General features: G+C 36.6%; 1 protein-coding gene across 1 annotated transcript in view; it reads left to right on the forward strand.

Moving 5' to 3' along the window:
* The first annotated feature begins 227 nt into the window (after positions 1-227).
* The window catches only part of WDR70 (WD repeat domain 70), a 123,403-nt gene continuing 101,036 nt past the window's right edge, over positions 228-22,594 (forward strand). The window contains exons 1-5 of the mRNA XM_084225309.1: positions 228-266; positions 357-419; positions 529-612; positions 1,718-1,832; positions 5,392-5,599. Coding sequence (XP_084081435.1) covers positions 245-266; positions 357-419; positions 529-612; positions 1,718-1,832; positions 5,392-5,599 — 492 coding nt within the window. The 5' untranslated portion in view covers positions 228-244. The remainder of the gene's footprint in view (positions 267-356; positions 420-528; positions 613-1,717; positions 1,833-5,391; positions 5,600-22,594) is intronic.

Consider the following 22,594-nt stretch of genomic DNA (forward strand, 5'->3'; position numbering starts at 1 on the left):
GAGGGTGGTCGGTCCCTGGAGGAGGCTTCACAGGGAATAATCTGTCCGGGCACCAAGCCTGGCAGAGCTCAAGGAGCATTTGTACAACACGCACAGAAACGTGGTTAACTTTTACGTGGCGCCGCGAGGAGCACGAATTCCGACTCCCTGACGCTGTTGCGTCCCTTCGCTGCGAAGGAAACTGGGCTGTCCCCGCCCGCCCGCTTCCTGCCGGCGCCTGTTGTGGATCCGGGGCAGGCGTAGCATGGAGCCGGCGGCCGAGGGCGGTGAGGGACGGGGACGCCGGGGCTGAGGCGGGCCCAGCTCACCCGCGGACCCCGCTCACCCCCGTAGTTTCTTTTTCCCTCTCGTTGCAGATGCAGAGATGCTGGGGACACCCGACCCGGAGCTGGCGTCCACCATGGGCTTCTCCGGCTTCGGTAGGTGGCGATGCGGCCGGGGGCTGGCTGGCGGAGCGGGGGCGAAGCCGTGGGGCCCTGTCAGCCCCTGGTGGGTTTGTGTTCCAGTCTCCGTTTGCTTCATTTCCAGGGAAGAAGGCTCGGACTTTCGACCTCGAAGCCATGTTTGAGCAAACGAGAAGAACTGCAGTAGAGAGGAGCAGGAAAGTTTTGGGTGAGAAGTGCGAACATAGTTGGTCCTTGCATTTTAAAACGTGTTTTGATTTGCTCCCTCAGGGAGCAAAAAGCTTGAAGTGTCTTGGACTGGCTGTGTAGAAGAAAAAACAGAAACACAGTTTTGTTCGAGGACGGCAGCCCTGAACAGCTTGGGCCTTGATGAACAGTAGAGTTATTAATTTGCTGATGTTGTCTGAGGGTGTTAGAGCAGTGTGCATGTGCAGAGGTTGTGGGGCATAACTTGCAGATACAGGAAAAACACACAAACTCTTTCATTTTTTTTCTTTTACTTAGTTGTATATTTATTTTGGAAGAGAAAATGGTATAGACAGCTTTAATCTAGAGACTGCAGAGTAGTGAAGAAGAAATGTGTGTCTTAGACCAAGGAGCAGGTTGTGTAGCAGCCCACAAATGTGTTGCTGCCTTCTGGTGTGCTGAGAGTGGGAACTTTTTGAGGGTGCTGTTTCGAGAGTGGGAGATGGAGAAAATGGTATAATTTGCTGCCTGTAGTCAAGTGAACATCAGTTCAAACAAGGTCCCTGAGATGAAACACTATGTTTCTTATGTAATATGAGATGGAAGTTCTTGTTTGCTTTGATTTTTTTGCAGTGTTTCATAGGGATCCTTTTTCAATGAGTGCAGTATGAAGGAACTATTAATGTAAGCAACAATTTGTGTGCTGAAATGATTTAAAATTCACCTATTTACACATCTGTGTACTTTAACTGCACTAATTTAGTTCCCTGTTCTATGAAAATATCAACATTTCTTTAAAGTAATCATACTGTTTTAGTATAATATTGAAAATAATTGAAATATCAGCATCTTTATATGATCAACTTATGTTTGATAACATGTACAAATGAACAACGGGGAGGTGTTTACATTGTCCTTTTGATGTTTTGTTGAATGATCATTGCAGTAGCAATGGAAATTTAATATATATGAAAAAGTATCTTAAATCCTTTAATTGCTATTATGTTTTCAACTATTTCATCTAGGTCTGGGAAAAAACTGTCTTACTGTCATTAGCTAGGCAGTAATTTTAGTATTTTTAAAGAGCTTAATTATTTAGGTTTTTTTTTTGTGGTCTCCCTATTCAGAGGCCCGTGAAAGAGAAAAAGAAGACCAGACTGAAAAGGAGTTTAGAATTCCATATGCTGCTTCATCAGTTTCAGCATCCAGTGCAACAGGACCTGGGTCCACATTAACTGAAAGGTACTGAGATATAGTGGGAGATTCCATGCAGCAGCTTTCTTATCTAAGGAGGGTGTTAGCTTGTTTTGATAACATGAGTATCATTTAGCTTCTGTGAATATGAGTTGTTATCTTAAGTATTTCAGTGGGAATAGTGATTTTAAACTTCTAAAAAATTTCTTTCCTAAAGATATGTCAATATTTGGAAATACTGACATTATGTATATTTAAGAGGCAATTTTGCTCCTTCCTCCTTGATTGTATTCTGCATACCTTTAAAAAAATAAGAACAATGTTATCCATGTACTTTTCGAAAATATTAGGGCAAATACAATGACAACATGTGATGACTTTATTAGCAGCTGTTGTGCCCACCTGTAGATAGAATATTCTTGTTCACACCTGATGAAGAAGAAGGCAAAGTAGGTAGACAGCCTCTGTGTGCAGATTTTATGGAGTAATGATGAGGTAGAGAAAGCTTTTTTTTTTTCACTTCAGTCTGAAGTTTATTCTTAAACTTTTGTTTGTTACTGACAAGCACTATATGCTATGGATTTTGCAGTTTAAATTCTGAAATTCTGGGAAATTGGAAGTAGCTGAGGGCAATGGGGACCATATCACTCCATTGTCTGGCAGGGCTGGCAGACATGAATGCGTTGTACATTTTTAGGTTCCTGTAGCTGTGGAAGTTTAACAACCCATGCAGGACTCAAGTAGATATCTGTATATGCATATTATGGGCTGATATCTGGTACGTTATTACATAAGCCTATATGTGGTAGCTTATTATAGACAAACTTGTAGAGTTTCAGACTGAACAAATTTTTATTAGAAAATTTTGGTTTTGCCTGTTGATCTTTGGAGAACCTGGGCACTCTTACTGAAATACTTGATTGCACCATATACTACTACTGCTGTATTCTATGTATGTCATGTGCTCAAGGAAGAATATTCTGTGCTTCCATTTTCTTCCATCAATATGCCCATTTGATGACATAATGAAGGATGACAAGAACTTAAATGTAACATGATTGTGTATTGTAAATTAGTGACTCGAATATACATAAGCAATGTAAACAAGTTACAAGGTAGAGAGCGGTCAGGCAGTAGAGAGGCTTTTCATAATTATCCCAGTCTTCTAATTGACTTGACAAGAGAGACATCCAGAGATTTAATATAAAGGAAGATAACAAGTACGTTTCCATATGCTGAGTTATTAGGTAGGCTCTGAAAGCTCCTCAGAGTTCTGCTCATAGTAAATTTTCTTTGGTTTTGTTTTTTACTAAGCATTAAGGAGGAAGGGTGTAACCTGAAAAGCTCTCCTGGAAGTTTTATATTTCCATGTAAAAAAAGGATATGTAGCTTAGTTCTTAAAAGTAAAAACACCAAACTAGAAAGACATGCCATTGTGACTCAGTCTTAATTCAGAGGAACAATCCTATAACTGACAATTTTAGTCTGAAATACAGGATTTTCTAGTTCTTTTTATAACAAAGATTTTTGTTACTATATATTGACCTAATATGCATAGCATCTGTTATTCTCTGATAATGGCACCATTTTACTGAATTTTAAATTTTTTAATTATTGGAGTTTTTTAAAATTATCAGAGTAGCCCTTATACTAATTTTTCAGTTGTTAAAAAGTCCAAAATGATGTGAAATACACCTAATGATTATTTTTTTCTCCTGAGCTGTTTTGTTGTAGAAAAATGTTTACAACAGCTATGGTGCATAATTTATGCATAAGTATAATTACACCTTGAGAACTGAGAGAATCTGTTAGTATATGAAAAGGAAAAACCTGATAAAATTGAGTGATGTGCAGGGAATGAACACATGGGGGGGATATGCCCACATACTTGCACAACTATCAGGATGTTTTTTGTTACTGCTCTTCTCAGGTGTGCCATCCATGCTCCATTACAGCTTTCTTTTTTTTTTTAACTCTTACAGCTTGTTTCGCTTACTGAGGCGGTAATGAGGGGAAACAACAGCAACAAAAAAAAGTCCTTACACTTTTCTGAATCCTGGGAAAGGGGCTGGCAAAATAATTCTTCTTTCTTTACAGCCCCAGGCAGACTAAGATTGTAAGATTAGAAGTTGAGGGAAATACCACTTGCTTTATCCTTTCTGTTAGGAGGACAGAACTTTGTCCTTTCTGTCAGGAGGACAGCACCACTCCAAGCTGATGTCAAAAAGGTAGATGGGCATTTGGTCTGGCTACATTGGTGTGTTTTATGTTTGTATCCCAGTCAAGACAGAGGATACCTGTATATTGCTGGAGTTTTTGGCTCTCCCTGCTGTGCTTGGACAAGTCACATGCAGAATGGCTGTGCTGCCCTTCAGAATACTGAAATGTTTGATTTGATCAATTTCCTTCACAGCAAATGAGAGAATTATAAAGGTAGTTAGGAAGAAAGGCAGATACTGTTCTTGGGTGTCTGAAAATTTCAGACTCAAGAATTGGAATGGCTTCCTTGAATCATTATGTTGTATACATGGTTATCACTGGCACAGTTTCTATTTAGTTTCATTCCAAAATTAATTAAATAGTTCAGCTTTTGTGGAAAAGGTGTGTCATTTGCTAGTGTAGGAATGCATATCAACTTTCAAAATACAACTCTTTTGCATATAGTATTATGGAGTTACTTTTGAGGATAGCGTAATTGAGGAACTTCGAAGATCCCAATCTGTGCCTCACATGCTGGAAAACCTTCCCTTTGATAAAAGGATATCAATTGCCCTATTATTGTAGAGTAAGAGAAGCTCTTTATATTTGCATTGGATTTGTTAGGTAGTCATATTCTGATCTTGGTCTTTAGACAAGCATACAAACCCTGCTCTTCACTGTAACATCTAAGGGATGGACCTAAGTCATGTTGGTTTTAGTTTATTCTCTTTTCTTCTTGAAACATAGTTTCAATTGCTTGTCCAACAAAATTTTTTCCCGTGCAACTTAGTACCTGCTTGTACAGCTGTATAGGTCAGAACCAATTTTCTTAGTCTTCTGTTATGTTCCTAAACTTTTGTGATTGTTATTATAGTTTTACAGCGATAACCTAAACTTTAAAAAAACCCAAACAAAACAATACCACTGTAGTTTAACAAAGAAACGGGAAAAGAAAACTATTTTTTTCAGCCTGCTCACTTAAAAATTCTGAAAATATAAGCTCGCAAACGAAGTCTTGAAAGTTGAGCTTCTCTCTCTTAATAGTCAATCTGCCCGTTTGAGTGCATGGCTTGGGAACTGCCAGCAGAGGGAGCGCGGCTATTTTGAATAAACTGTCCGAACATAGACACTGCAACTCAGCTTTTCAGAAATTTCCACATGCCAAAATAATGTGTTTGCTTCCTATTTGGGCAACACCAGAATGGTAATTTAATGTAATTTTTGCAACACGTGAGAGTGTTTCAAAAGATGATGGTGGGCCTACACTCTCCTAATGAAAGTTAGTGTGCATTTTGCTGCTAATTTTCGTGTCTGCTGATTTACGAGAGTGCTCAACATCTTTTATCTGAAAATTACAGTGGAAGTGACTATGTTCTTCAAATAATAATGTTTTAAATTTTTCTTGCAGAGAGGCAGTGTGTGGTGAAAGTGAAGACAACTCAAATGAGGCGTTAAGTGGTCCTTCTATGCAGTCCCAGAGTTCTGCTAAAGGTCCAGCTGAGGATACTGATGATGATGATGACGATGAAGAAGAATTCATCGGGCCACCACTTCCGCCTGGGTTCAAGGATAGTGATGATGACAATGACAATGATGATACAGAGGAGGAAGATAATGTAAGTAGTTTGCTTCTCCTTAATGTTTTAATCTTTTGAGTGGGCTCTGATTTGTATGAGGGCCATTCCTTTTTGATGGAATTCCCAGGTGATGTATGACTTGTTCAAAATGCAGGTTTTCTGTTTTTCTTGCACTCTTTCTGTTTTTCTAATGATAATTCATCCAATGCAAATAACTATTTTTATTTAAAAATATCAGGATTTAAAACAAAAATACACATGTGACTGTCAAGGGTAATTCAACATCAATTAGTGTATATTGCTTACTTTTTGTTTTTGTTTTATGAAAGAACTAAATAAATAAATATTTAATACAGCTATTTTAAATGATTTGTTTCTCAAAGCATATGTTCAATTTTATAGGAGAAAGAGGAGGCAGAGGTGGGCTTGAATCTAGGGAGAACAGTTTGCCAAAACTGTTTTTAGGAAATTAAGTCTGGTAGCTGGGGGCTTGTTGGTTGTATGTTTGTTTTTGTTCACTTGTGTTTATTTTGGTTTGCTTTTTTCTAAATTAGTGCCAGACCTGTTTGTTGTTAAGAGTACAGATTTTTCTATCTATGTTGAAATCAAGAGAACTTTGGTATCACAGATATTTAGTTAAACAGCCTTCCTCTATTTAGTGAAAAGGCATCTGGATCTAGCACTGATGTGGTTTAGTGGTTTAAGGGTTATAGTGGTAGTGCTGGGTTGGACCAAATGATCTTAAAGGTCTCTTCCAACCTTGATTATTTGATGATTCTGTGAAAAGATTAATGGTTTGATGTTTGTTCTTCAAAACTGCCTGGATGGAATATTTTGTGGCATTGGGTTTTGTGTGATGGTTTCCATGTGTAACAACAATGATAAAAGTCCTGTGAAAACAACCTTACTTATTGCTGTATTGAACGATCTGGTAACAAAAATAGATCTGGATGTCCTGTTACACAAATGTAAACCAAACTAAAAACACCCTGAATTTCCAGGGGTCCCAAGATTTTCCTTTTGATTTTTTTTTTTTTTTTTAGTTTTTACTCAGTATTCAGTTTGTTTGTTCTTTTTCTGTAACATCTCTTACCTTACATGTTTTGAACTTATATTTTAAAGTTTAGAGAACTCTTTTCAAATGCTTGAGAGGAGCTTCTTAAGCCATGACAAAGCTCATTTTTAGAGTAAGCCTAAACTTACATGATGACAAAGTTTTCTTTTTTGTTTTTTGTTTACCTACAGGGGATAAGTGGTGGGAAATTTTGGTGTCTGATTCACTAGTTTCACTGTTGTGTATGGATTTCTATAATTATTAGACTGTACATTTTGTCCAATATCTCCTGTCATCGTATCTGTACCCCACAGATTACTTGTTCTGACTCAGGGAACCATGAAAAGATAAATCTGGAATTTTCTTTGGAAATGACATAAATCCTAAGTTTACTCACTGTTGATCTGTGTCAGGAATTCTCTTAACTTCTAGCTGTTAGGGCACTGTGGAGTTGGTCTCTGTTTCTGAGGGCATCATTAGACTCAGTGGGTTTCAGTTGCTATGGGTATTATTATATTAAAATCACTGTTTCCTTGCTGCCAACATCTCCAAAGGCAAAACAATTTGCAGAAACAGCTGACTTTACTTTATCCTGTCTTTCTCAGTGGTCACTGTGCTGATTGGCTGTTTTAATTTCTAACAAGATACTGGTATTTATTTTTTATTCATACGTATTTGAATAATGCTACAACTGGCTTGATGAAGTGAAGTTACTGGCGACCAGAGTTAAAAGACCCTAATGAAAAGTTTCAGACAGAAAGGTAACTTGCAGTCTGGTGTGATTTAAGTTTGTCTGAACTTAGGACAATAGTTACAAAACAGTCTAGAATAGATTTGGTTGAGAATAAGCAGAGCAGCAGAAATATGAGACTTGTGGGTTTTCAGTCTAAACAGTTAATTTATAACTGGGGAGATTTTGTGTCAGTGTGAATGCCAGAGGCCTTTGGGGTCTAGAGCCTTCCCTTACTGCTGCTCATGAACTCAGTTATTTTCTTTCCTGTGAAGGGAATCAGGAAGCAGCTGTGCTTTCCTGGTTTCCTGTTGATCGATTGGTGATCACGGTATGATCTGGCGAGCCCCAAGGAGGGCAGGTGTTGCAGTTGTGAGAACTCTGTGATTCCTTTCTCTTGCTTGTACGTAGCCGGTGGATGGTATGCATGGGTGCAGAACTCAGACAGAAGAAACTGAAAGCTGAATATATTTTTCCCAGATGTAGCATGAGACTCTCTCTTTTATTATCACATTTTGCTGCTGAGGTAATTTCTGAAAACACAAGTATCTGTGGTTTTGATCCTGAAGGAATAAAATTTTTCTTAAGTAGTTCTAAGTGTTGTGGTATATAATTTGTAATCTGAAGTTTTGTGAATTTTGTATGGCGGATAAAATACACCAAAATACTGGCTTCACCCTGACATTTTCCCATTGTCTCTCAAGCCTGATAGATGTGGGGTTTTTTTCACTGTTGCTTGTTCAGTTGTTTTTGCTTTCTTATGACAGACTGTCAGTAGAGACATTTGTCAAATTTGGCTTGCTATGAGGCAGACAACTTTTGAGTCCAGGGTTGGCCCAGGACTGCCCAGCTTACATGAGTTATTTTCCTAAATAAACATTTAGATGGAAGGAGTAGCTGGTGGTTATTTTCTTTGATGGGAATTTTTCATACCTTCTTGGTGTTTTTATAGGAAAATGACTAACAGCAGTTAATCACTCAGTGTTTTGAATTGGCACTGGTATTTTTTGGGTATTATGCATTTTTCTAATTTGCATAAATCACCTATGATACAAACCAAACACAACTTTTTAACAGAGCCTTAGATATTGTATTAAATGTGTGAACTCTGACTTGCGGTACTTTTTTCCCCAAAGTGATATTAGTTCATTTGATATTTGCAAGTCTTTGTGGTGCTGTTTTAAAGGACTTTTCTGTCTTTCATTAATCTTTGTTAATACTGATGATTAGTTGCATTTAACAAATAAATATTTAGATTAAATGATTTGCTAATTTGTTATCATTCACTTCTATTTGTGTCAAAAGGGGTGATACTTAACAAACCATAATATGCTTGTGAGCATTTATCTAAATGCTTGTTTTGTAGCAGCATAAGGAACAGTGGTCTTTCAAGTACATTTTAAGGATAATAGGTAGATGTGGTATTAATTCCCTCTGATATTTTCCTCTTGGTTTAGTATCCTGTTTTATATAAAAGGCTTGCATTAATTTGGGGAGTGAGGAAAATTAAAGCTATTTGAATTGGCCGTTTGGCTATTTGAGTTGTGATGATCAAATTGGCTATTTGAGCTGTGATCAGCACTTTTCTGTGGTGCCTTTTCTTCTGATAGTGTAAAAACCTGGTGGTGGGATTGTTGGTGTCCATTTTTCTCATGTTTGTAAGCTGAGAGGGGGAGGGTGGAAGCAGAGCATCTTTTGTAGTGTGAAGTTTTTCAGGGCTGATCTGTCCTATCTAAACCTTTCTAGAAAATTTCAGGAAAATCTTTTAAAAAGAAAACATCTCATTTTGCAGGAGGGCAAATGGATAATGAACACATTAGTGCATGTGGTAAATTTTGGATTGGGAAATATAGTAGAGGCTTGGCCAGCTTTTTTTGCCTATCAAAATGCACTGGAAATCTGTCTGATATCTGTGCACTCAAAACCTGTCTGAAGAGGGATAAAGACTAGCAAATGCAGTTGTGTCAGGTAGGTAGACAGATTTAAATCTAGGACATAAACATTTTTCAAGGGAATGGATGACACATGTTACAAGACATTAGTAACAGTGTGTGTATCTGTCAGTGCTCTGTTCTACATGTCATTAGAAAATGTGCTGAGATCTTTAACAAAACTTAATGTAGTGTTAACGTCTTGTGACATTTTTTCTGGCTTGAGGCAACAGGTAAAGGTGATTGTTAAAGAATTTGCCAGATGGATTTGCAAGGATTTACTTTCTATTTGGAGCCCAGATACAGTTCTTTCGCCTTTGGAACAGAGAACTGTTTCTCCGTGCAGCACCAAAGGGATACTAATCATGTTGTAATTTTGTCCCTGAAACAAGTACAGCCTTGGGCCTCTTCACAGCCCAAGGCTGTACTCCGATTTGGTCTGTTTCCAAAATGATAGCATAGCTGTATTTCTGGTTTTAGAATTATTTGGAGGTATTTTAAATTTTTTTCAGAAGTTTAACAGGACATACCAGTAATACTTGTTCAGAATTGAAGGAAGCCATTTCCTGCTGATTTAGATGGAGAATTTAGGTAGACTGTAATTGCTCCAATTAGAATTTGGCTACGGTACCAGACAAAAATTATAGTGTTGTAAAGATAAATAAATGTTGTGGGAATTTTTAGTCTTCTTAAGGATTTGTAAGATTTAGACTGAGAATTGTCTGTCCTGTAACTGCTGAATCTTATTTACCCAGTCATGTTTCATCTTGTCTAAAGAGGAAAAAGTATAGTAAGCTGAACAAAGCAATTTTTTGTATGCAACAGAGACAGAAAAGTGTGGTTTTGAGGGTGAGAGGCATTATCTTTTAAGTATTTCTAGTTATTGGGGAAAAAATAGGTAGAAGTTAACCATTACATTAAATTTTCTTGTGTGTTGCCTTCCTATATAAAAATGAAGCAAATGGTTTTTTCATATATATGCATGATATGTTCGTAAGAGTTAAAACAGGTTTGCAAACTCTGCAAAATTAGAAGAAAACAAAATAATTGGTCTCTGTCTTCCAATGTGAGAGAATCAAGCAGAAGCTGTTAAGAAGGAAATCCTCAACTTACGAAACATCATATGGAGAGGAAGCTAACATTCCCTTAGGGAATGTTGGTCTTCGATAAAAGGCATGGAGTGTTTGATCACCTCCTCTTCAACTGAGTGTCCCAGAGTTTGTGATTACCAGTTGTTCCTAGAGTGTACTTGCAAGATCTCTATCGCTTGATTCTGCAGAACTTAGTAAGGCCAAGCCTTCTTTGCTGTATATCACACCATGCTTTTTGGTAGATAATACGGATTTTAATTGATTTGTAATATGACAGAATATGAAAAGTTTTAGAACGTTTCCCCTGCAGATAGGTACTTTGAGTCCTGTGAATTTGTTTCCAGAAATATTTTGTGAGAACATTAAGAGGCATGTATTTGTTGACTGTGAGGTGCTTCAAAGTTAGACAGAGGTGATTTTACCAGTCTTAAAATGTGAAACAGAACATAATTATAGTTTTTACTGCCCTTTTTAATAAACTTCAAAAATCTTCTTACGTCCTGTTTTTATGTTTTATCAGCTCTTTTAGAGACCCTTTACCAGGTCAGCTTTAGCTGGTGTAGCCTGTAGAAAGCCTTCTTTACGAGCTGCTGGTACCATTTCTGTGTTTGAAGAGGGAGCTCTTAAGACTCATGCAAGGTGTTCATCTGAAGGCCAGTTACTCTATGGCAGTAAACCTTTCACAGTTAATACCTGGGATCCTCATGCTCATCCCTCCGAGACCTTTGATTTCTTTATAGCACAAGATTTTATGGAAGCTAATGTCCTCTACTGTGCTTGGAGGGATAGTAGATGTCTAGGGTTTTTTTCTGCCAAGTATATTTAAGGCATGTATGACCTGGAGACTGTAAAATTCTGTGACCTACCCCTTAAGAAAAAAAAAAATTATGTCTTTCTAAGCACATACCCTGCATATTTATTTCAGTCACAAGACTCTACTTTTGATACAGTATTATTTAACAAGAATGGGTTGCAACGGTACACGCAATGATAAATGCAACGCGATGCTGAACATTGGTGCATGCAATGGTACGTGAATGGTTCTGTCATGAATATTACTTTCTTTACTTTCAGTAGAAGTTGGGATATTTGGAAGTGAAGATACTGAAATTAAGTTATTCTTTGAGAACCGAAAAGAGAGTCAAAACAAAGTGGTGACAGTGGTGACTGCCTCTTTACATGATGCTTGATGCATTTTTTTGGCCATTCCAACAAATTTCCTATATACTTCTAAAAAGAAGCACAAATAATATATTGTTTCTATTGGTGTTAAAATACATAAAATCTTTTTAAATTTGGCCAGGGAACAGCAATAGTCACACTATATTCAAGCTTGTGGCATCACTGTGGAAAACACAAATTGAAGATAACAGATTTTCTCTTTATTTGGCATGTGAGCATTATCTTTTTGAAAAGTTGTTGGTGCTCTAAACAGAATAATGAGAAATACAGGTACTCTGTACTTGCTTGAATCAAGAGGAAAATGAAGTGGATGATAACAAGTATTTGAAATATTTATGGTGGGGATGAATAAATAATTTAAAGGATTTAATTTGAAGGGAGAGTGTAAGTGACATGAAGTTACACTTCCTCTCCTGTGAACAAGTCTTCACGAATGATTTATGTTAAACTGTTGGAACTGCAGACCACTCCAAGAGAATCCTTGGAGAGCAGTTTTGTTGACTCTAGGAATGTCTGCTGTTTGTTTAAAAGACGGCTTTGGATTTTTAAGAATGTGGGTCTACCACACATATTGTTTTACAACGGCTGCAATGGCATCTCTTATTTGCAGGTGAGCACTTAGCAGTATACAGGGACTACACATACTTGATGCAAACAGTATCCAGATTGCACAACAATCACACTGAACTTTCTTCCTTTACTTCTGCTTATCCTTTTCTTTGTATTTTAAAGCCTAATAAAATTATCTTCAAATTCTTAGGATCATGTGTAGTATTTTATTGCATTACCTTGTGTACTATTCATGAATGTTTATTTGACATACCATTTTAACTAAAGATTAATAAATATTCAAATAGCCAAATAGAAAGAAGAAAGACATTTGATTTGGATTATTTGGATGTGTGGGGTTAATTCCAGTGAGCATTCTCATGTGGTGAAACAAAGGGCTTAAATAAGGGTTCAGCTCAGTCAGTCGTAGTGACCTTTTGCAGTAGAGAGGCCCCTTAGGTCATCTTTCATATAATAATGAGTATGAACCATGTCATGGTTTGGGAATGGTATTCTCCAACTTAGTACTCTCATTAAAAAGAAGACCATGAGCTGCTCTCCTCCCTCCCTCTGGTGGGAGACACAAAAGGCAGAGATCACGAGTTGAGATAAGAACAATTTACTGGATTCAGCAATGGATCCAGTAAATTTACTGTTATTCCAGTAAATTTACTGTTACTCTTTACTTCAGAAAGTGAAGAGTAACATTATTAATAAAAAATATTAATAGTCAAAGTGAGCAAAGATGATGATTCACATGTAAAATGGTCTCCATGTCTGGGACAGTTAAGCAAAGGTGAATGGCTTCTGGTGACTGCAAAAGGAATGTCCTTCTTTGAAGAGTCCCTTTTCCCTGTCCCTGGCACTCACATGAGGTGTAACTGAGCAGTATAATATCTTGTCCATGCCCCGTCATGCCGATCTGGGCTGGAGCCAGGACAATGCAGAAAATAAATTCTGGAAGAGCTGTAGAAATCAGGAATAGAACTTATTTTTCTAAATGTGACCAAAACTTCTGTTGTGGAAAGAAATGGCTTTGAAGAGTTATTTAATTAATTCAAGTATCTAGAAAGAAAGCAGAAGCTAGAGTTCTAATTGATATTAGTTATTTTCATGGAAATGTTAGAAAATCTGGTTTGGTTTTTTTCAGCCAAGTATTTCACAGTTATCACAAATGTAGTGGTATTTCCACATTTGACTTACTGTAGGGTGTATATTTCTAGAGCAATTCAGGTGTCAGAAAGAGCTGATAACCTTTATTATAGTTGCAATGTCCTATGAATGAGGTCAAATTTTATATTAATCTCTGCCTCTACTAGCTGGTGTATTAGTTGTTCTTTTGCTTTTATGCACTACACTCCCATTAAACCATGGGATTTAATACTTTAATTTAAAGAGGGAAGCAAAAAAAAATAGAGAAATCATGTTATACATATAGCCTTTTCCTTTTTTCTCTCATGTTAAAAATTCAGTTGTCAACTTTGGAAAATTAGTTGGAGGATGGAAAAGTTACTTAGGATTTATGCAGCGGTGGAAGTGTTTCTTTCTTAGGTCAGTAATCTTAAAAGTCTCATGCATTGTCTGGATTTATGAAGATATCTTTTTCTAGCTAGCCTGTTACTTGGGATGTTTTGGAACATGCTGGTCTCTGCAAAGAAGGCAGATGTGCATATCAGGCTATGTGTTGGCATCTCTGGGCATCAGTTGGCTTTCAGTGGCACCAGATTTGTAACTTTTTGCAGTTCAAATAGTCAGTGTATGTCCCTTTCGAAACTGATGCCACAAAGTAACTGATCTTATCTTAAATATATGAATAAAGGTATTTCTCTGTGGCATTCCTTCTTGAAGTTAATTTGCTGCCTTTTCTGCTGAGTACCAAAAATGTCAGAAATGAAATTTAGAAGAAAAATTTAAGTAGCTTAATCATCCTGTGTCTTCAAACAGCGCATGCCTGTTTTATAAGATCGCTGTGACATAGAGTGCTGAATCATTTTAAAGACAACTTCTGCTTGGTCTACAGTGTCAAGTCTTGGTCTTTATGAATTTTAGATGCCTTAAGACCACCTGAAAATAAATTGGTTTTCATCTCCATAATTTTTTTCTGTGGAAAATATTAAAATTCTGGAGAAGCTGTAAACCCCCATGTACTGTTTTTTTTTTTTTTCTTTTCTATCACTTGTGGGTTTTTTTCATACGTTTACTTTTCCTTGTGTTTAAAAAATGCTGTCTTGTTTGGATGACATACATGGGGTGTGCAGGCACATAAGGGTAAATGTTGGGTCACGCATAAGAGTGATAATTTTTGACTCATTAGAAGTGTATAATCCAAATTTAAATTCTAGAAATAACAATGTGAGAGTAAACTTCACAGTACATCTCAATAGAAAATAGTTTAATAATTCTGACATGGATTTCTGTCACTCACTACTTGTTTTAATAACTTCATTTGTTTTAACTTGGCATTTATTACATTTCTTTTCTCAGAGTCCTTCAGAGTTGTTTCTCTGTTACATGATTAAATACTGCCTTATCTAGCATTTTCTTTGGTGAGGACAGCCAGTTAATTTGGGGCTTTTTTGTTTTTGCCTTTTTTGTTGTTTTTTTCAGACCAGTACTCTGTCATAATTAATTACTCTTCCTAAGGTGCATTCTAGGGATCAGGCATTCTGTTGATCCTCTCTTTCCCATTCCTGCTTGTATCCCTATCTCTTGTGACTCTCATATTTTTCTCCTTTTTGTAAAAGAGCTAATGAAAAATATTTTTAAAACAACAAATGTTTATATTTGTGACAGTGCAAGCCTATAAGTAGTAAAGTTTTTGCATTAGACAACTGCCATTTTAAAGGCAGATTCCTTCAATTATCTCTAAGTTAATCGTGTAAGGCTTAGTCCAGTTGATGTCCATAAATTTTTTTTCTTAGGGAAGACAATTATGATGCATTGAGTGAACAGTGAATTTATGACAAAGCCTAATGGTAGTTTCCTGTAATTTCTCAAAGTCTTGTTTTCCAAATAAGAAACTGCATTCTGTTTTTCAATGAATGAGTAGTAGTAAAATAATTCAATGCATTTTCAGCAGAAATATTAATTCCTCTGAGTAAAATGAATGTCACTAGATCTAAATCAGTTACAACTATGCTATTTATAAGGCTGTTTTAAATAAGCATCTGCCCAATTCACATGATAGTTATGAAAACTGGTCCTATCCTGTAAAGAAATATAATAGTTGTCAGCTGTAGTTTCACTCTGTATACAGTTTATTGCAATTTGCATTAGTTTACCTCTTGAGAATCATTTCATAGTGTAGGAATTAATGGAAGCTGCAACTCTGTCGAGGAATTAATGGAAGCTGCAACTTCTAGGGAGTATCCTCATGAGGGTCTCTGCAACAAAGTTTCAGAGGGTGGGAAAATACCACAGAAGCTACCCAAAATTTTACAGGTAAAATTTTGTGTCTAGCTGCATCTTGTGGGTGGGTGTCTGAAGAAGAGTTTATGTTACTCTCAGTAATGCCTTAAAGTGTTGAAAATTTCCAAAGTATTGTGAGAAAAAGAAATGAAAAATTTGGGATTGCAGATTCATGTTTCCTTCTGACTGTTATGTAGTTATCAAACCTACTTGCTTTCCAATTATAGGAAGGAATTTTTTTTTCTAGAGTCAGCCTTGCCATTTCTTGTGTGTTCACTTTTTTGGAATATTAGTTAGCGTTTTTTTTTTTTTTTTTTAGCATTTTAAACCAAATTTATATGAAAATTAAAAAGTATTCTTATGCTGTGTTTTCTCATATGATTACATAGCTACTAAGGTAATTGCCTCATTTTCAGAACTAAATTGATCAGGAAAATTTCCCAGTAACTGAAATTTCCTAGAACTTCCTTTGTTTCTGGTTCAAAGCTCCTTGTAGGTGTTGAAGTTTTTGTAGATAAAGAAAATTAAATCAGGAGTGATTGAGCCATTGATCATCTTAGAGAAAGATCATTGATGAGAATCCAAACGTGCAGAATGTTTCTATTTGAAATAAGTTGAATAAATAATATTTAATGTATCTTTAATCTGTAACAGCTCATCTTTTATCAAAGAAAACAACCCAGCTTTAGATTTCGTAGATGCTTTGAAAATACTGCGTGGCAGCCCCTGACAATGCACTGCTTGACCTTGCTGTGTGCCATTCTTCTAGCTAAAAAGGCATGCAGGAGGCACACTGACAGTAATCTCTCAGCTTGGCACTTTTACAGTGAGAAGGGCTTACTGTGTAAGCATGAGGCTTAACATGCCATACCTTGTTGTAATTACAAGTTCTAAGAAGGTCATGTCAGGTCTTTCATCCTTCGGGGTGGATGGGTTAAATTGTGTGCAGTTCATATTATAGCTTATTGGTTATTTGAGTTCTTTAAGTGCAAGTTTATGGACACTAGAACAGTAAATGTAATTTGGAGCAAATACATAACCTTATGAAAAATTCCAGTGTCTTAGCCAGAACTCTTCCACTCCCTTTATTGTGCAAAATTTTAATAGTGCAATTTCTATCTGCTCTGTCCCTGTCAGTATTAATAGATACTTGTAAGTCTTTGATATCCACAACCAGCTGCAAAAATCTATTTATATGTATTTGCTCACTCTTTCTAGCTTGTTCCCTCACCTATGGTCCATGCTACTAGGATTGTTCGGTATCATAGTGACTGTGAGGATTTCAGAATGCATGAGTAACTTGTCGAGGGTTTTAATAGTTTTTGTACCTGTTTGTCTCGAACTGACGATTTTGTTTTAAAAGCAGGATTCTTTTGCTTTCTCTATTTCCTTAATTCTGTATTACACTGAAATTCTTAGGGTAAGTGGTTCACAGGTAGGAAGAATTTACCCAGTGTCAGGGTTTCTGCATTTTAAAAGGATTTCCCATTTCAATAGATTGTCCTACACAGTCATTTCTGAAAGAATTGATTTATGTAGTGAATACTAAACTCCATAATTTTAGTCACTAAATAAAATGAAAGCAGTTGCACCCTTTCTGTAGTGGTTTATCAGATCTCATGAGAGGAATCTAAAGACAAGGGGTTGCCATCATTCTCTACACAGATGTCCATTTTGGCTGTCTCAGACTGCATGTTACTTGTGGTAGCTGAATGAACTGAGGATCCAGAGTATCTGAAATGTATGATATGGAAGGCCAGGAAAATTTTGAAAGCAAGCATGTAAAGAAAAGTGGCCTCAAATGGCCTTTACTTTGCAATTTTTCTGTAAACAGAATAATGGCATTGAAAAACTGTGAAACAGTTTGTTTTGGAAGCATATCTACTGTCCATTTTGTCTGGCTCCCAAGAGGTGAAATGTAAGGTCTTAAGAGGCTTGGGAAACAGTCAAGTTTGGGACAGCAGTAGGTGTTATGTGAGATAGCATTAGTTTCAGAACAAAACCATGTCATTTAGTGGATCACACATTCAAGGGGGATGTCAAACATGAGGTTAATGTGAAGAATTTGGGCTTACAGAATGAATTCCAGAAACAGGAGTTAACTTCTGCCCAATTGCAGCAACTATGCAAAATTGGGAATCCTTGTTTTGGCTTCCTTATGAATTGTCTGGAATATGTCCATAACAGGGAATTTGAACAAATATGAGCAAAAAATCTTGGCCTGCATTTGATTCAGATTATTTTATGGGTCATATGTTCCCGCCCACAACTTCAGCTTTTTCTGTGAAAAGCCAGTAAGTGTTTATAAACTCTATGCTGCTCTCACGCATGTTTTTTGGCATATTTTGTACTTTTGTTTCTTTTTCAATAGAATAGCATGTCAGACTTGCTTATTACAGGGGAAGATCTGCTAGAGGATTTTTATAGACAGTGCTTGCTTTTTTAAGGGAAACAGTAGTTATGGAATCATGAATTCCCTAGGAACCTCACCAGTCAGTCATCCAGGAGGTATGAAATACCATCGATCTGTTTTCTCAGCAGCATCAAGACTGCACTTGTAACATAAGCATTATGCACAAAGCTTGTTATTTTTTTCCCCCTTTTTGGAGGGTTTTTCATGTGCTTTTACATACCTGGAGGACAAAGGCATGGAGAGCAACCCTGCCAAGAAGAACTTGGGTATGAAAAGCTGGAAATGACTTGGCAATGTGTGCTTGCAGCCCCAAAGGCCTGGGCTGCATCCAGAGTCCTGTGGGCAGCAGGGGAGGGAGGGGATTCTGCCCCTCTGCTCTACTGGGAGCACTGCATCCAGCTCAGAAAAGAAGGACAGGACCTTTCAGAGTGAGTCTAGGGAAGGGCCACAAAGATGCTCAGAGGGCTGCAGCGCCTCTCATGTGATGAAAAGGCTGAGAGAATTGGGACCTGAAGAGTAGACATTGAGGATACCTTACTGCAGCCTTTCAGTACCTAAAGGAGCCCCACAAGAAAGATGAGGACAAACATTTTGGCAGGGCCTGTAGTTACTAAGAAGGGCTCATGGCATTGAGCTAAAAGAGGGTTGATTTAGCTTAAATACAAGGTTTTTTATGCTGAGGCCTGTAAAACACTGGAATAGGTTACCCAGGGAGAGATGGTACATGCCCCAACCCTGGAAACAAAATTCAAGTCCGAGTTGAACAGAGGTCTGTGCAATGTGATCTAGTTGAATATATCCCTGATTGATTGCAGGGGCATTGGACTAGGTGACCTTTACTGTCCCTATCAACATAAACTATTCAATGATCGTTTTTAAGTAATTGGCATTAATAATGATTTCTGTCTTAGTGGAATCTGAGTGGCTCAAGGAACAAACATACTATACTTACTGGAGTATTGGGATAGCACACCTGCAAGGTGGGACATTTTATCTTATTTAAAACATAGAAGCACAAAAGCAATTTTCATATTGAAAATTTTACATCGGCTGTGTAGTAGATATGTGGTCTGGAATATGGAGTTCTTTATATCTATGGACTGTGCTATTCTTTCCTGACTCTTGCAGAAAAAGTAATTGTAGAATTTCATCTGAATATCTGAGGCTGCCATCTTTGTACTAGATTGGTATGAACTAAAAATGGTAACTGTCTGTTATGACCAAGTTGAAGATGCATATTGTTGTTAATCCATTTCAGATAGGTTAACAAGTTTATTATATATACAAGTAATAGCAATTTCATTTGAATCATATAATCCAAACTTAAGCTTTAGATTGTAAAACAAAGATTTTTCCTGTAACTCAAGTAATCTTTGTATAGTATGGAGTATCATGTGCAACTCCTTGTGAAGATCAAGAAACCTATTGAATAAGGAGAGATATCATAGGTTGTATCTAATCTTTGTTTTTTTATATGTTAGGAAGGAAGGAAGATATATGAGATCTTAAATAGTGTCTGTAAACATCTGAAATGAGGTATTTCAGGATGGTATGATGCTGACTTTTTGTGTTCTTTTTCTTTGCACAACAATTCATGTTGTCAAGACAATGGATCTTCATCTTAATCTGGGTTAAAAAGTGAAAGCATTGCTTCTGTGTACTCATATGCTTCAGGCTCCTTAAGGAATGACTATAATAAATGTTGGATTTAACATGGGTGACATTCCACTGAAAGCTGTGTTGAGGTCTTTGTTCTTTTCCTGTATAACCCAGAGCTGAGCCGTACTGAGCAGTTAAGTGTGATTGCTTTGTAGAAATCAGTGGCTTTCTGTCTAGTTGTGTGTCCTGTCAGGTTTAATTGTAATAATTTGGAATTTTCACTACATTACCTATATGGAAATCAGAATTTTTTGATACAGTATGCTGGAGGGATTTCAACATGTATCAATACTGTAGCAAAATACACCATATAAATGCACAGAAGACAAGCATGTTTCATAATTGCTACACAGAACATTTTACAATTATTTGCTTTATGATTCCACATAAAGTCAGGATATTCATACTGGTTACCATTTGTAACCTAGTGCTTAGTACTTGAACATCTTAAAAATTATTGCACTGTTGTTGGGTATTACAACCATTTTAGCAATATGAGGTACATAATCGGGCCCTAATGCTCTGCTTTCTTCTGCCATAAGCTTTAGATAAAATAATATACCTGGGTGAAGCATGAAGGAAGGTGTGTTTCTACCAAGCATGGACCTCAAGTCCATGCAATATAAATGTATCTTTTCCTCTTTCCAGATGCATAAAGTCACTTAGCAATTTATCCTCATGTCACATTACATAAAATTGTGCTGCTATAAGAGAGCTTAAATGTTAATGTTTTGAAGGTAATTTATGGGTGGCATGGGAGAATTAGTAATCGAAACAGTAATGGAATTGGAACCAGCTGTGGAAGCTACATAGGAAATTGTTCTTCCTTCCTGCAGTAACAGAGACATGCTGTAATTTTTAACCCTTGTCCCCCTACCTTCACCCTGTGTTGCAGATCTTCTTTACATGACTAGCTGACAAACACACACACATGCATATACTTTTAACTTCTTACTCTAATTATTTGGTAAATTTGTGGACAACTGCAGTCATTGTCACTAGGTGGGTTGTTACACATACATTTCTGTCTCTCAAGATCCTGAAGTAAACTTTTGAATGAACATGTTTCACAATAACAGCTGTGGAACTGTTGAAAAATGGAGTCTGTGGACATCTCTCTCTATTGAGCTGCAGTGGTTTAGTTTGCTGAAGGTAGTGTGTTTGCTAAGACCAACAGGACCCCTAGGGAATGTGAAAAACTTCACCATCACTGCTGAAAACCTTATAGCAGATTCCTTGAAATAGGTGTTATTTATTCCCATTTTTTCAGATGAGGAAACTGAGGTATGTAGAAGTCAAATAAATAGCTCAGTTAAAGGTCAAGGATTTGTCTACACCAATTGTGTATTGTTTTAATTTTGGTCATTAAAACACAATTTAAAAGAGGTGGCTTGCTAATGAGGTTGTCATTGTGCTGGTACAGAGGTTGTATTATCCTGATTATGAAATTCTATGCTAACATGTTCACCAGAAGTCTTAAAAGGAGCTCTTTAAATAAGGCTCTTTTTTGGTAAGAGGAAAAATGGATTTTCTTTCAGTTATAGTAATAGCATTTCTGTTTTAGATAGCAATTCCAAATATTGATTATATATTGGTTGCATTGTTTTTTTAAGTTTTGATGAGCCCAGGATTATATTGCTGTTGATGGACTTAGTTTCAGTGGTTACACAATTTTCAAAAGGAGCTTTAATACTTATTGTACTGCGTATGTAATTTTAATGTACTTCCATAGAAGTGCATGTAACTAAAATTGGGTTTTGCTGCATGAATTACAAAGGCTTAGTAGTATTTTTGACTTTTAAAGTATATAGAGGGGAGGAATATTTTTTTTAAAAAACATGTTTAACTCTGTACGTATTTCTGAATTGTAGGATACTTCATAAGTACGTCTATTTTGACAGTGGATAAATCTAGAGAACAGTAAAGCTGTTGTAAAGAGTGAAAAACATCTAAGTGTTCATGGTTTATCTTGTGAGTCAGGTGAAAGAACTTCATACTCTTTATTCCCTAAAGTTTGCCAAATGGTGGTAATGATAAAGTGTCTGTGTAGTTTAGATAAAAGATGTTTTGGAGCAGGTTTAATGTAAATAATTAAGTGAACTGGCTAGCAGGCTGAAAAATGTTATGCATTAACAAATGTTAAGTTCACTCTGGTTGTGCATCCTATGTTTTGGTTTTGGATTCTTTCATGGATGCCTTTTATGGCATATTCCTTGTGGTAGAAATCCCACATAGACTCTGTGGTACAAAATTAGACACAAGCTGAATATAAAATAGGTGAATGCCTGTTCCCATCTGAACTAAGCATTTGACACTTTTACTCCAAAGACTTAAAAGTTCACAATTATTTGTCCTTTCTGATTTCATAATTAAGCTATGGTTTGGAAACCTACCAACATGAACAGAGCTTTTGGAGTTCATTTCTCCTCATTGTCAGCTGATCTTTGGTTGTGTGAGTTGTTTCACTGTTGCAGAGTAAATGGAAGTTATGTTAAAACAAAGTGCTCTATTCAGTTCTAAAGAATAACCTTAATAAAGGATATGCCTGACTGAAAATGCTAGAGATTTTTTTTCATTCCTAACATGGCAGGTAGTAGCAATGTTTTGTATTTTTTTATTGTAGTAAAACAGTGGCTTGACTGAACATGGGTGCTTTTTGGTGGTATGTGGCAATTGTACATCTAGTTTCAGCAAATTTGAAGTATTTTTTACCCATTTGAAGGTGAGAAGATAAAGATGAAACAGGTAGGTGGTTATATGAGTGGAATGTAACTGGAATACTCAGCTTAAGTAAACCTGTCTCCCAGAAACTGCAGAGGATACTTGAATGACTCTCGGCAATTTTAGATTTAAATCAGTTTTATCAATGATTTTAACTTGTTTTAGAAAAGACTCAAGAGAATTTCTTTGATATACATTGTGAGAACAGTCAGGTCATAATTATTAATTTAATATAAACTGTGACTTCATAAATCAAAGGCTTGTTACAAATTTAGAAATTTATCTGAATGAGATTT

Source organism: Fringilla coelebs (assembly GCF_963513975.1).
Source record: "Fringilla coelebs genome assembly, chromosome: Z".
In the NCBI taxonomy this organism is placed as follows: domain Eukaryota; kingdom Metazoa; phylum Chordata; class Aves; order Passeriformes; family Fringillidae; genus Fringilla; species Fringilla coelebs.